Source organism: Symsagittifera roscoffensis, chromosome 5 (assembly GCF_963678635.1).
Source record: "Symsagittifera roscoffensis chromosome 5, txSymRosc1.1, whole genome shotgun sequence".
NCBI lineage: Eukaryota > Metazoa > Xenacoelomorpha > Acoela > Convolutidae > Symsagittifera > Symsagittifera roscoffensis.
The window spans coordinates 21331521-21346106 of NC_087066.1; the positions used below are offsets into that span (position 1 = coordinate 21331521).

At 35.4% G+C, this 14586-nt stretch overlaps 1 protein-coding gene across 3 annotated transcripts in view; it reads left to right on the forward strand.

Annotated features, from left to right (window-relative positions):
- Window positions 1–14261, forward strand: part of LOC134846902 (ADP-ribose pyrophosphatase, mitochondrial-like) — a 33216-nt gene extending 18955 nt beyond the window's left edge. For 2 of the 3 annotated variants that reach the window (XM_063864318.1, XM_063864317.1), the window contains exons 5-11: window positions 10947–11086; window positions 11465–11646; window positions 11907–11973; window positions 12052–12215; window positions 12661–12742; window positions 13183–13350; window positions 13710–14261. In XM_063864318.1, the coding sequence (XP_063720388.1) occupies window positions 10947–11086; window positions 11465–11646; window positions 11907–11973; window positions 12052–12215; window positions 12661–12742; window positions 13183–13350; window positions 13710–14003 (1097 nt within the window). In that variant the 3' untranslated portion in view covers window positions 14004–14261. Of the gene's footprint in view, window positions 1–8475; window positions 9838–10946; window positions 11087–11464; window positions 11647–11906; window positions 11974–12051; window positions 12216–12660; window positions 12743–13182; window positions 13351–13709 lie in introns of those variants that run through there. The other variant, XM_063864320.1, reaches the window with a different exon arrangement.
- Window positions 14262–14586: the final 325 nt, after the last annotated feature.

A 14586-nucleotide genomic window follows, 5' to 3' on the forward strand; every position in this document is an offset into this window, starting at 1 on the left:
TGCTAGCATAGTGTATTTGTACAAAATTTCTTTTATCCATACCAACTCACCAATAAAAGTGCTCGTTTGGTGGCACTTTTGTTATAATTCATCTAGATCTGAAGCATTGGAAATTGCATAGCATCTATGCTTTTTTTGACTAGTGTTTGTGGATAGTTAAGCGTCCGTGGCCGAGTGGTAAGTGCGGGAGACTCATATTCTCTAGGTCGCATGATGGAATCCGACTCGTAGCCGATTTGAGGGCTTAGTTCTACTTTTGCTTATTTTACTTTATAGAGCTGCTTTTTTCCGCTAGTGTATGCGAAGCGCAGCTTCGTCTCTGTGTTAATGTCATGTTGATAGCATGTTTTCGATACTCGTTCTGTTGTTGGCTATTATTCGAATATAAACAAGGCGCAGATGGGAGGACGTGAAATTCTTAATCTCTTGGTCAATAATTGAATTTTGTCTTATATTAATGAACGTAGCGAGTACTCCTTTATATGTCCTGGTGATTTTTTGGTTTTTTTTCCAGGAAAAAGTCTTGAAATTTGTTCACGCTCAGTTTTTTCCCGCAACCTCCACTATCGAACAGCAAAAATTTAAAGTTCACGAAAAATGCGCAATTAGAAATTTACCAATTGATCCAGTTTTCTCAATTTGGTTTAATTTTATTTAAAATGCACCAAATGTATTTTAAAATTCGAAAGTTCAAGTTTTCAAAAAATAAGTCAGCTTTTTTCCTAGTTCCTTGCGTTCATTACTCTGTTCCAATCTTCAATCGGCTATGTTTATTTTTTCTCCTTTAACGTTATTCGAAGAGACCAATTCCTTTGACACTAGATTAGCAAGCGTAGTGTTATTCTACGAGTTGACTTTTTTTCTCAACCAAGTCACAAGTAAACGCGTTCGTTGAAACAGTGTTAACACCATCGAGCTTGCTAGCATAGTGTATTTGTACAAAATTTCTTTTATCCATACCAACTCACCAATAAAAGTGCTCGTTTGGTGGCACTTTTGTTATAATTCATCTAGATCTGAAGCATTGGAAATTGCATAGCATCTATGCTTTTTTTGACTAGTGTTTGTGGATAGTTAAGCGTCCGTGGCCGAGTGGTAAGTGCGGGAGACTCATATTCTCTAGGTCGCATGATGGAATCCGACTCGTAGCCGATTTGAAGGCTTAGTTCTTCTTTGGCTTATTTTACTTTATAGAGCTGCTTTTTTCCGCTAGTGTATGCGAAGCGCAGCTTCGTCTCTGTGTTAATGTCATGTTGATAGCATGTTTTCGATACTCGTTCTGTTGTTGGCTATTATTTGAATATAAACAAGGCGCAGATGGGAGGACGTGAAATTCTTAATCTCTTGGTCAATAATTGAATTTTGTCTTATATTAATGAACGTAGCGAGTACTCCTTTATATGTCTTGGTAATTTTTTGGTTTTTTTTTCCAGGAAAAAGTCTTGAAATTTGTTCACGCTCAGTTTTTTCCCGCAACCTCCACTATCGAACAGCAAAAATTTAAAGTTCACGAAAAATGCGCAATTAAAAATTTACCTATTGATCCAGTTTTCTCAATTTGGGTTAATTTTATTTAAAATGCACCAAATGTATTTTAAAATTCGAAAGTTCTAGTTTTCAAAAAATAAGTCAGCTTTTTTTCCTATTTCCTTGCGTTCATTACTCTTTTTCACCAGTGAGTTGTCTATGTTTTCTTTATTACACTTGCGGGAGCAAGTTTCTTATAATTGAGAACAAGATTTTTTTCCCGTAAACAACTTTTCTTCAACATCTTTCTTGCTTTTCTAACTTTCTTTATTATTGAAACGTAAAAACTTCCAGGTTCGCTCCCACTTGGACTAAAGGTAACGTTGGCGTCATTGCATCCAAGGTTAGCTGTTCGAGTCCGGACCGGACCTCACTTTTTTTGAAACTGAAATTGTTTCCGGTTAAAATTGATTTTTTTTTTACAACTGGTGTCGGCTCAAAAGTTGTCGTCTTTGTTTCCTCTTTGTAAGTTTGGTTTCGTTTCTTAATTACTATTCAAATGTTTTGCTTGGCTTGTTTGCCTAGCAAGAACTTGTGTTGAGACATACGGAAATTTCGGTAGACCTATTTTCGAAATTTTTCATTTTTTTCGACTGATGTAAATTTTAAGTTCGTGTTGTTACGCAAGTGATGTGAAGCTCTGCTTCAGTTCTGTGTTTTGAACTTGAATATTTGACTTGACTTTTTTGTTTTGCCTTTTTAGTGCTAATTCTGGCGTTTTCTCGACGTGTAGCTTCGCCTCTTTTTTAAACCATTTTTTCAGATCCAAACTTGTGTTCAAATTTTGGGTTGAATAAGATTTAATTTAATGCGAATTTTTCCATTTTTTTTTACAAAAACAAGTCAATGTTTTTGCCAAAAAGAAGCATTTATGCTGTTCTTTCACGAATGTGCAAATGGTGCAAAAATAGAAAGGTAAGTTGATTCAGTTTTCTCTAATTGGGTTATCTTAATGAAAAAATGGCAATCATAATAGATTCTTGAAATTGATATGTACTTTTTTCATCGAAATTCGTAAGCTCGAAAAGTTTCCAAGAAAATTTTTTCGGTTACCTTGAGTTCGTTGACACTTTCCATTTTTCTGCTGTCCATGTACATATTTTTATATTTTTAAAGAGTCGATGAACGTAGCTTAGACTCTTATATATGTCGTGATATTTTTTTTTCTTTATCAATAAATTACCTATCATAAATTTTTATTGAAATTAAAGGAGCTTCAAGGGCATATATATGCCCTTAAATCTTATATATATTGAATTTCAAAACTTGATGTTTTTAAAGAAAACACGTCAGTTTTTTTCTGTTTCTTTGCGTTCATTACTGTTTTCCAAATGTCAGTTGGCTATATTTCACGGTTTGACTTATGATTTCTTTGCAAGTTTAGTTTATTTCTTTCTTAAAAGAATGACAAACTCCACTATTGAATAGCAGTGTAAAGGTCACAAAAACGTGATCGACTCTGATTTTGAAAATAGAAATTAATTATCAGATTTCCCAGCGAAGTAAAAGTTATATCTGTTGATCCAGTTTTCTCAAATTGGGTTGATTTTAGTCATAATTTTATCTAGAATTTCAAAGAATTTTAAGACCATCGTTTTTTTTTCTTGGAAATTCGAAAGTTCGGAAGGTTTCCTGGAAATTCGGAAGATTTTTCAAATAACAAAACAATTTTTTTTCTTTACTTGCGTTCATTGACTCTTTTCGAATCGTCTCTCGGCTGTTTTTGCGTTTTTTTCCTTCCATGGTGTCTTTAAAAATTTAAAACGTTCTTTATTAAATACAAGTACAGCTGTCATGAAGGGAGTGATTATTTTTATATAGGTCTTGGTAATTTTTTTTTGTTTTTTTTTAGCAGTATTTAAATTTTGGCTAGTGTTTGAAGACAGGAAGTTGCTATGGAGCTGTTTTGAAAACGTTAACCTAATTTATCGAGTCGGTCAAATGCCGTAGAGGACAATTTTCTACGTTTTTCAAAGCTTATTACGTTTTGCAAAGTTAATTACCCTTGCGATAAGCAACCGTGTTGCAATCTGGTACTTATTTACCCGTAAATAACTTTGTTCACAGGACTCTTTTCATCTGGACCTATTTCATGGGAGCCTCTTTGCAACAAGTTTACCGCTACAGAAATATTGTGTGCTTGTTGGCATTTGAAATATCTGTCCTGTTCGAAATGTTTTCAAGTAACGGTTGTAATTTTACCAACTCGATTTATTAAAACTTAATGTTTTTTTATTCGATTTAAATAGTTCGGCCCATATTATATCGGCTTAGTGCAATGATATGGCGTTGTTTAATGAGCAACAAAAATTGGTGCCTGTTTGTATTGAAGGTGATGGGGTTTTAACAATTTTTTTTATTAGTTAAGTCTTTAAAGTTTCATTTTTTGTTTTCATTTTTTTTTTCGGTTTAAGTTTCGGCCTGTATTATATCGGCTTATTGGCCTCAGATTGCGTCGTTTGATGAGCAAAAAATTTTTTGTGTGCGTCCGTGTGTGTGTATTGAAGAGTATTGGGCTTTAACAACTTTTTAATTAGTTTTTATGTCTTTTTTACGCTTGCGATTAGCAAGAGTTGTTAAATCGGAAGTTGACTTTTTTTTCGGGTTAACAACTAGTTGAACAAAATTAGTTGAATCACTTATGTGTGTGAACTATCTGGGTGGGTACTAGCTTACCAATAACTACTGAGTGGGCAATAGTTACTCAGAGGATAGTTTCAGGGGACTTGAAACTTTTTAAAGTTGTTTATAAAATCAGTTTGTTTTTGCTCAACTGGTGTCTGCTCAAAGGTTTTCGGCCTTGTTTCCGCTTCGTAAAATTGTTTAGTTTCTAATTTCATTTTTCGGCAGCATAAGTAAGGACTATATTCTATCGGCTTAGTGGCCTAATTTTGCGTCGTTCGACAAGCAAAAGTGTTGTTTATTTGTGATTTTTTCAAAAAAATTTCAGTAAACTCAAACAATTTTTTTTTCAAAATTTGAAATTCCCAACCTTATACTTGGGGGCTATCAGAGTACTCTCACAGGTTGCAAACCTTCTATCTATCCAATTATTTCTGTTCAAATCTTTGTAGTTTTCCAGATATGACGTTTTTGTGATTTTTTTGCAAAGTTTATCAGAAAACTCAACTTTGATTTTTTTTTTCAATTTCAAATTCCTAACCCTGTAGTTGGGTGCTGTCTGGGTACTCATAGGGATTGTAAATCTAGCATCCAAATATGACTTCTCAAATCCTTGTAGTTATCGAGATATGAGGGCTTTTTTATGATTTTTCCTAAATTTTCAGTTAACTTAGGTTTTCAAAAATTCACACAATTTAAGTATCCCAACCCTGTAATTGGGTGCTGCTAGGCTACTCCCAGGAGCTGCAAATGTTGCCTCCAAATATGACCACTCAAATCTTTGTACTTTTCGAGATGACGGAAAATAGGAATTAAAAAATTTTATAAAATGAAATTACCAACCATGTAATTGGGTGCTGTCAGAGTACACTAAAAGCCTGCAGATCTGGTTTTCAATATAAGCGGTTTTTCATGAGTTGTCAAAAATTCGAAAAACCGGAGGTGCGTTACACGCTTGTAACTTTTAACTCTTAATTTTTTTTCGGCTCCTTTTAATTGTTTTTGGCCTTATAAATTTAGGCCTATGTTAGCCTATATTATATCGGCTTAGTGGCCTCATATTGCGTCGTTCGAGGAACGGAAGTTCTCTTTGTGTGTATGTGTTATGAGGGCGAGTGAATTCAATAACTTTTGATAAGTCTTGTTGAGTTTTTTTCAAGTTAAAGGGTTTCTGCCAAGGTATTTTTGGCTTTATTATCGCTTGGTTAGATTTGTTTGCTAATTTCATATTCTATTGTCTTGGCACATTTTTGTTTCGAAACTAGCCTTATTCATTTAGATAGATCTAGGTTTTCGACATTTTCGATTTTTTTTTCAACAGCGGCTTTCTTGTTTTGTATCGCACGTGGCCGAAGATCAGCTACGCCTTAGTGTTAATTTACTTTTCATTGATAGCCGTGAACGTAGTGAATACTCTTATGTAGGTCTTGGTGATTGGTTTTTCAGGAAAAGTCCTAAAGAATTTTTCAATTTCAGCTGAGTTCATATGCTGAAAGATAGCAATTTATGCTCTTCAATGATAAAAGCAGAAATGGCCCGAAAAAGTAAAAACTTCTAGTTTCGGAAATAGATTTTAGTTAATAGATTTTCCAGCGAAATAAAGCTTGCCTATTGTTACAGTTTTGTAAACTTTTTCAGTGTTATCGAAAAGGTTAAATCATTAAAGAGTCTTGAAGCTGGATTACGAACATTTTGATTTGAATGAAGCACCGAATTCTGCGAGGAAAACAAAAAGCACCGGATTTTGGGTGAAAACTATATAAAAACTTAAACAAACCCGAAGACAAAGTTCAATGGTCGGAACAAAAATTTCAATGAATTATTTTAGTCGAGAACTTAAATTTGACATCGATAAACGTAAAATTGAGAACACTATTCAACGTAAAATTTTTCTTAGAGCATCCACCAGCAACAAAATTTGAAATGGCTTTCAGATTAAAATGAATATTGATACTCCTTCCAGCAAGTGTTCAAATGGTGGTAACAGAAGGCGAGCCGCAGTCGACCAAAGCGGTCAGTTTAAATAAAAACCCCTGGAAGCTTCATTTCTATTACTGTGTTAAATGGTATCTGGAGTAGTCAATGAAAATGTATATATATTTTTGGAAACTAGTTAAGTATATGTACTTGTCTTTTTTTTTAACTCACCAAGTTGGCCTGTAGAACCACTGTAGTAAAGCATTGCGTGTTTAAATTAATATCGTGTCAAATATCTGCCAATTCGGATATAAAAAGCTTTTTGCCCATTTTTTTTTAAGTAAGAAGAGTGAGTGAGTTCTTAATGCATGCAATTTAGAATCCACATTGAAACTGAAGTTTATATCAGTCTGAATTTCCACTAAAGCGCTGTTGACGCGTTCTATTTAATTTCATTTTGGGTTTTCTAGTCCGGTAAGCACCAACTGATTCGTTTCCGTTATGCTGTTACTGTAAAAGAAGCTCAACAAACTTCGATTTCAATCCTTTGCTGCTGTTATCTCTAACCGTTTGACCAAATGAATACAATGTGCTGAAGGCCATTTTTGGAGACTGTCAGAGAAATTACTGTGTCGATTGTTGAAACCCGAAGCACAAACGTTTGCACAAGAACTAGAAGTGACTTACTATTGATTTTCAGAAGCACAGAAATTCAGGTACTGGTCTTTTCTTTCTATTGTTAAACCGTCTCTGTCGTAGGTGAGTTTTTCTTCCAAACTACTGAAAACTTCAACTCAAACTTTGTACCTGATATTTTTGATCCATATAGCAGGTGCCGATAGCATAGATAGTGGAGCGGATGACTAAACAATGTGCTGATATCCTTATGTCCCTGGTTTGTCTACCGTTCGGCGGAGGAGAAATTTCAGCTTCTTATTTTTGCTTGCTTTTTAAGCTCATTTTCGTGACCATGTCGTTTTCTAGCTTCGGAACATTTTTCTTTCGACTACTTTCATAAAAAATAACGGAATTTTTGTGCTCGAGGTGTTTTTAAGAGCCATGAACGTAGTGCATACTCGTATATAGGTCTTGGTGATTTTTTTCAGGAAAAGTCTTAAAATTTGTTCAGGCTCAAATTTACTTTTCGTGGTTTGACTTCTGATTTCTTTTTAAGTTCAGTTCATTTCTTTTCGAACAGCGAAAGTGTAAAAGTCACGAAAAACGTGGTCGACTTCTAGTTTCGAAAGTGGATATTGATTTTCAGCGGAATACAAATTTCACCTAATAATCCAGTTTTTATTTTTCAAATTGGGTTTGTTTTATCAAAAAGTAACATTTTTAATTTTTCTTGGCGTTCAAAGAGGTTTAATTTCATCTATTTTTTTATTTTGAAATTGGACAATTGAAGTTTTTTCAAAAAACAGGTCTTCTTTTTTCTGATTCCTTTTGTACATTTATCTTTTCCAACTGTCTGTTGCCTACGGTTGAATTTTTGATTTACATGACGGTTTTTTGATAAAACTATTTATACGTAAATTTTCTATTGCGATGGGAAGCTTTAATTCGTGACCGACTAAAAGTAATTCACGTTTTTTCGCGCCATTTGTTTTGCAGAGCGTAATTTTTTTCCACTTGGAAAATGAATACGAAGTGAACTTAACAAATTAAAAGTCAAGCTGCCAAGATGAAAAATTGAGCTTGAACAGATAAAGTTTAGAAAGGGCTAATTGATATAAATTTTGCGTCAGTTCCAGACTTGATTTGAGATGCAATGACTTCTAAGGTTTAACAGTAGTCAGACAATCGGTTTGGAGCTGTCAAATTTTATCCGTTGAAAATTAGTTTGTTATAAGCTAACCAAATCAGATATTTTTTTTAATAGGCAGATGTCAGTGGTCAGAAAATAATGAATGGCGTGAAGTCATAGTATGAAAAGTGGCAGTTAGTTTAATTCATTACTCTGTGTTCTATTGGCTTTAGTTTGTTGCCTAGTGTTACATTTTTTTCAATTGGCCTGGGAGCAGATGAGAGGATGCGAAACTCGTAATTTCCCCGTCGGCAATTCGATACCGGCCCATAGAAAATGAACCTTGAAATATATAAACGTATTTCGCTTTCTTGCAATTTAACAGATTATTTTTGCCGTTTTATCGCTTGTGTTTTCGAAGTGCAGCTTTGCCTATGATCAATTTTTGTGGTCTGAAGCTTTTGTGGTTTTTGAAGCTTCAAGTTCATTCACGAAGACGAAAGCAAAGTTACGCTTTCAGAAAACAGCTTCACTTTAATTTTTTAGTTGAATTTTAGTTTTAATCTTTCAAGTAGATTGAAGCAGGGAAGTACTGATTTCTTAGACTCATCTAAAAATGCCAATACTGAAAGCTTTTGATTCGCTTTTTTTTGGAATTCTTCAATTTTTAGTTTTTTTATGCAACAGTATTGCAACGGGGTCCCAGAGTTTTCTCCCGGAATTAACTTTTTCCACAGGATGACGAAGAATCATGCTCCAACAAATCTCGCTTATCTTTATAATTTGAGAGGGGCTTTTGGAGTTTTTGCTTTTCATGAAAAACGTTGGGAGATCTAGTTTTTTCAGACATTTTAAATAAAAATTTTCAACTTAGCGGCTTTTGTCTTTTTTTCTGTCGGCCAGTTCGCCGTTGTCTTGTTGTATCGCAAGTGGTGCTAAACTCCGCTTTGCCTCTGTGTTAATTCGTTGTCAGTTGGTTTTTTTGGTTAGTTAAAGTGATGCGAGCATTATGGGCGGTGTTTTAAAATTTTCTGTGTATTTTTTCTTGATCTAAATTTTGTAAAATGTCGCGCTCTAGCTACAGTATCATCATTAAAAAGTTTTTGTTTTACTGAAGGTATTTTTTGCATCAAACAATGCTACATGCGCTTTTTGCTCCGCTAGCTCTGAAATTAAAAGGGGACGCATTTGCTTTGCTTCAGAAGTATTTATAATATATCCCAACATAAAATAACCAAATGTGAACACCGAAAAGGTTAAAACATTTGTGCCGTTAGACTAACCTACCAAACATAGATAGAGTATGTAGTGGTGCAAGTAAAACCTTCGGAGTAACACGTTATATTGTGTCTCTGTTCAGGCAGTAGTAGCTGTGTTTAATATCCAAATAAGACGGAAAATACCCAATGTGGTTAGACCATTTTAATGCATTGCTTTGTACGATTACTGTTTGTAGGCTTAAAAGCCCCAATGGCCCAATTTGCTTATCTGTGAGGCTTCAATATTGAGTACATAAATGTGAAGTTTTCTCAAAATTAGATGATTTTTGTTCACACTCAATTGGTTTATAATATTAAGCTTTAATCGGATTAGCGAACTTGGCGATATTTAAAAATAGCCATATTTTATATATTTTTATAATCATTTACTCAGTTTTTTGGATCCGTTTGATTCAAATACTTAATCATCTTTACCGATAATCGTTTTCTTCATATCAGTTCTAATTATTTTAAAACTTAAATTAAGAATCATTTAGTCGTCTTTAACCATGGTCGAAATTAGCTGGGGTCTGTCTCAGAAAAACCAGCGCACCCTTATAATAGACGGGCATTCTTTTACCAAGAAAACTACAACACTCACCACCCAGCACTGGAAATGTGCCAAGTGGAAGTCGTTAAGGTGTCGAAAAACGGCAGTGACTTCGGGGTTCGAACTGGTCGCGACTAGAAATGAACACAGCCATGAGATTATTGATATTCGTCCTAAGAACCCGAATAAACGCAAGCGTAAACGAAATATAACAGGTGATTTTTTTCCGACCAGTGGATGTTTTGTTCATGAAATATACGTATTCCTTTGGACTAGAGAACCGAATAGTCTGCAGGATTTTACTCAAGTAGCAGTTCCATCTTTCAAATTCCGGGCCAAGTAAATTTTGGAAGAGTGAGCTATGAAACTGAGAAGGAAAGATTCCTCAGTGAGATTGAAACCGCAATATCAAGAATTTTAGTCATCAAAAAGCTTCCAAATTGGTTGTTTGCGAATAAAAAGTTTTTCTTATGTTTCACAATTTAATTTGAGGACTTGCCTTTGATTTCGTGCAAAAAAATTAACTTTTTGGTCAATGATTTCGAAAAGCTGAAAACTTATCTTTCAATTTTGACTTAATTTTATCAAACTATCCAAGAAGCTGATTTTTTAAAGTGATACGGTCGAGCACAAATCAATGATAAATCATCTGCATACCTTTCGTTTTAGATTAAACACTATGTCTATTTTCAGTCCTTGGTATGTAAATTTTAAAATGATATTCAGGTTCAAAAACTGAACGGAAGCAAATTTTGATTCAAGTCATTTTTATGATGTTCGTACGCGACCAAGTTAAAGCTCTTTTTCGTGAACAATTTGAAACCGTGTGATTAAATTTCGTTAATTTGCAATTTTGCTCCTAATTTTACGATGGGAAATTACTGCAGAAAAATTAAAGGCTTGTATTTTTTTCTCATAAAAGATATTTTTGAAACATAAGTCTGAATCAGCTCCTCGAAATTCTCGAGTAGTTGATATAACTCAATTATAATCTAGTCGCCTTGCGATAAAACGATTTTCGTTATGCTTTTCTGTTGTATTCACTCACCCAAATTTAGCTTGCTAGGAGATGGAATAGTTTTGGATCTATTTTATGTTCATGTTTCGAAGTGCTCGAATAAGAGAAGAAATGGCAAGTTATTTACTGTTATAAGTTACGTACTGTTATATATCTACGTATACTTGTTATTAAGTTCGAGCGCTTTTCCGTGTTTTGATTTACGCAATTCTGTAACTTTCATCCCCCCCCCCCTTATTGTCCCCTAAAATAGTTAGCAAGTTCCAATGGGGTCTCAGTTCTATTTCTCGTTTTTTTTCTGCTCAGGTATGTCAGGGGGGAGCAAAAAAGCGAGGGAGGAGCAGGATGAAATAGTGGTTATGGACGAGTACCCTAAACCAGTGCTTCTGAAGAACAGCAAGTATCTGGCCAGATATCCAGTGCCAAAGGAGAAAAAGTCGTGGCAGGTACATACATTGTTCCGCATCGGTTCCGTCGTGTTCATTCTTGTTCATAATTAAACTTAATTGGCATTTCAATTCTAGTACAGCACTACAGCCACAAAGCCTTGCAACATTTTATCACGAAAACGGTATATTGATCCCATAATTGCAAAACAATATCTCAAACCACGAACGCAATTGACAAATTTTCATGCTAAAAAGCTAAATACTCAACCTAAAAGTTGTCCTTGTTGGCTCATCATTTCTTCCTTCAGTGGATGATGATGGCTCCTAATTCAGAGTACTCAACAATATCTTAGCCTAGTGCTTCCAAGACTTTTAATAATCGGGTTAAATAATCCAAATACATCTGTCGCCTGGCTAATGTGCCTTTTCTTACAGTTGGAGTACCCAGGTTATGCGCCCATACTGTATAGTGCGCAGGAGTTGTTCACGAAGCCGCGTGACACAATGCAGCAGAAGTTCAATTTGATGGAGAAGGTGAAGGCGGACGGGGGGTATGAGAAGAACATGCTGTACTATCCCCCCATATGGGCTGACCCAGAACTACTAGGAATGACAATGTAAGTCACAGTCGTGGTTTCGTGTAAATTTTCGTCTGAGGCCTGTATTTTTTGCAACAATGTAGTGATTATAGTGATTTGAGAAGATGCTAGCAATTATTTAGTAGCCATGATTGAATGATAGCAGTATAACTATTGAGCATTTGTTGCTGGAAATCAACTGTTCCGCAAAAAACATACATGAGTATCAATATATGAATGCGCTCCATTATGTTTGAATGTTTTTCTGGCAAATGAAAAATTGCAATTTAACTTTATAGGAATGACAGGGATATGTACTTCAAGTTCAATGACAGGGCAAAAGTTCCTTATCATCCAATGCACGGTGTAAGTAGACAAGGTCAAAAGAAATGTTTTAGTAGTTTAACAAACTACCATTTAGTTTCAATAACCTCTATCTTTCAGCCTGACAAGACCACAGAAGTGAACAGAATCTCGTATCTAGGCACTTATCAGCTTGATCCGATCACAGGGGCTCCTCTGAACCCAAGTGGGCGCACTGGCATGGTGGGCAGGGGACTGTTGGGCAAATATGGACCCAACCATGCGGCCGATCCAGTTGTCACCTGGTGAGTGGAATCACCACGTTGACAATCTGGAATTGAATAACGTTGAAAATTAGTTTTAGTATTAGCAGGCGCGCATAAAGAGTTTTTTCGAGGTGGTGGTTTTTTTTTCAAAAAAAAATTGGAACTAAAACATTAATGACCTCACAAAATGACCTTTTAAGGCGTTTTTGCATGGTTCACCTCACAAATTTAAGGTATATTGGCACCATTGGAAAAGTTTTAGCGCAAATTTTCCAAATTTTGGTAAAATAGTACCAAAAGGATACCAGTTGCGTGGGTGAGGAATCGAATGCCCCGCCCTACCCTAAATTCTCCTTATTTAGGTTTGGGTACTCACTGTGAAAAAAAGTTTTTTTTTTAATGGTTCAAGTGTACATGTACTTTTTACCAGCATATTATTGTCTCTTCTATAACGATGAGTCATGAATTTTGTATGATGTTACAGTTTCTCCACAAAAAGTGGTCCTAAGACTCTGAAGCTGGCTCTCATCTCCAGACAAGACACGAAAGAGTTTGCTCTCCCGGGAGTAAGTTTGCTACTAATAGAACCCGTCAGAAACCCCTCATTTGAAGTTCGATTGGTCCGAGGGTTTTCGATCCGATTGTTATTTCCAGAGGCCACAATCAGTAGTAATTAACTTAACGTGTAATTAACTTTTAAGTGAACTGGACCAGGAGGTTTTGACAAACTGAGAATGCTTGCGTCAATGCATTCAATAGAGGCGGGAAGACGAGCTTGGAAAATTTTTCAAAATTTGAATATTGTTCTTAACGTCCAAATCAGTTTTTAAGAGTAATGACGTAGTGTAGTGATGACTCTTATATAGGTCTTACTGATTTTTTTTTCAGGAACTCTTAAAGTGTGTAATAACTACAGATGTGCATTCATACATATTGACTTTTAACGATTCGTGCTGGCATAATTTTGCGGAAGATGATCGATTCAACAGAAGTGTCTTCTTTGCAGGGTATGGTGGACCCTGGGGAGAATGAGTTGTCGGGCACTGCTATCAGGGAGTTCTGTGAGGAGGCGATCGAGGGAGATGAAACTGGTGCCCTGTCACCCCAGGAGAAGAAAAAGCGGAGGGCGGAGATTGTGAAGAGATTCGTACAGCACAAACAGATGGAGGAACCTGTGAGTATGAATCCTCATGTCCAAAGGACCATAATCACAAAGATTTTGAACCAATCAACGTTATGAATACTGAATCCTGATTGGCTAACTTAATTGCCGGCCACTAGTGAGTTTTAAAAATAAGAAATTGTAGCTTTAACTTTCCTTTACTCTTGACACCATAAATTTCGGAATAACTACAGCGCATGTTTTTCTGCGAATGAGGCAAAACAATATCCAAACTTAGCAAGTGCACTGCAATAGAGCTTCTATGCTTTTGAACACAGCATAGTTTGATCTATGTAATCGAAGTTAATTCCTGCTTATATGAAGTCTCGCTATTCTTTCCCAAAGCTTGAATCATGTTTTTTTTTCTGCAGATCATCTCGAAGGTGGTGGATGACCCTCGAAATACGGACAATGCGTGGATGGAAACGCAAGCCTTCTGGTTTCATTTCGCCACCGAAGACGACCTCGGCCGCAAATTGCAGGCAGGAGACGACGCTGTGGGCGCTCAGTGGGTGGACTTAGATGCCGATTTTGACATAAACTGTTTATATGCAGACCACTCAGAGATTGTTATTCAACTGTTCAGAGAAATCGGAAAAGGAAAAGCTGACTCGAAGGAGTTTTCTGACTTGGTTATACCGAATAGCGTACAAGCCAAACTGTAAAAACATAGTATATTCATTGTAATATCATTCACTCATTTTCATTTTCTGTGCGCACTCTCTGTGCACATGCTAATGCCTCTTTCATCTTCATTTTCTGTGTACATTTAAAATAGAATCGAATCAAATTTAATCTATTATTTTTGTTAAAAGTTATAATTGAAGTGCTTCGAAAATCAAGCCCAAAATGATATTTTGATAAGTAATCCGGCCCCTCGAGAAAAAGAAAGTGACATTCAGAAATAGTAGATTATTGCCGTTTTTGTTTTTTTTTCAGGAAAAATCTGAAAAGTTAGTTCATAACTATTTCGGATTCGAGTATATTATTTCGTGCCTTAAGTTCAATTCAAATTCATTTGCTAAAAGGAAGGCAAACAGCGCTCTCCATCTAAAAAATGAAATGGTGCAAACAAACGTGAAATACTTTGTTTCGAAAGTGGAATATCATTTTTAAGAGTCATGAACGTAGTGAATACTCATGTCTTGATTTTTTTTCAGGCCTAAAAATGATTTTTTTGCGGTTTGAATTTTAAATTTTTTAAGTGCAGTAAATTTCTTCTGTCGAAAGGAGGAAAACTCCACTCGA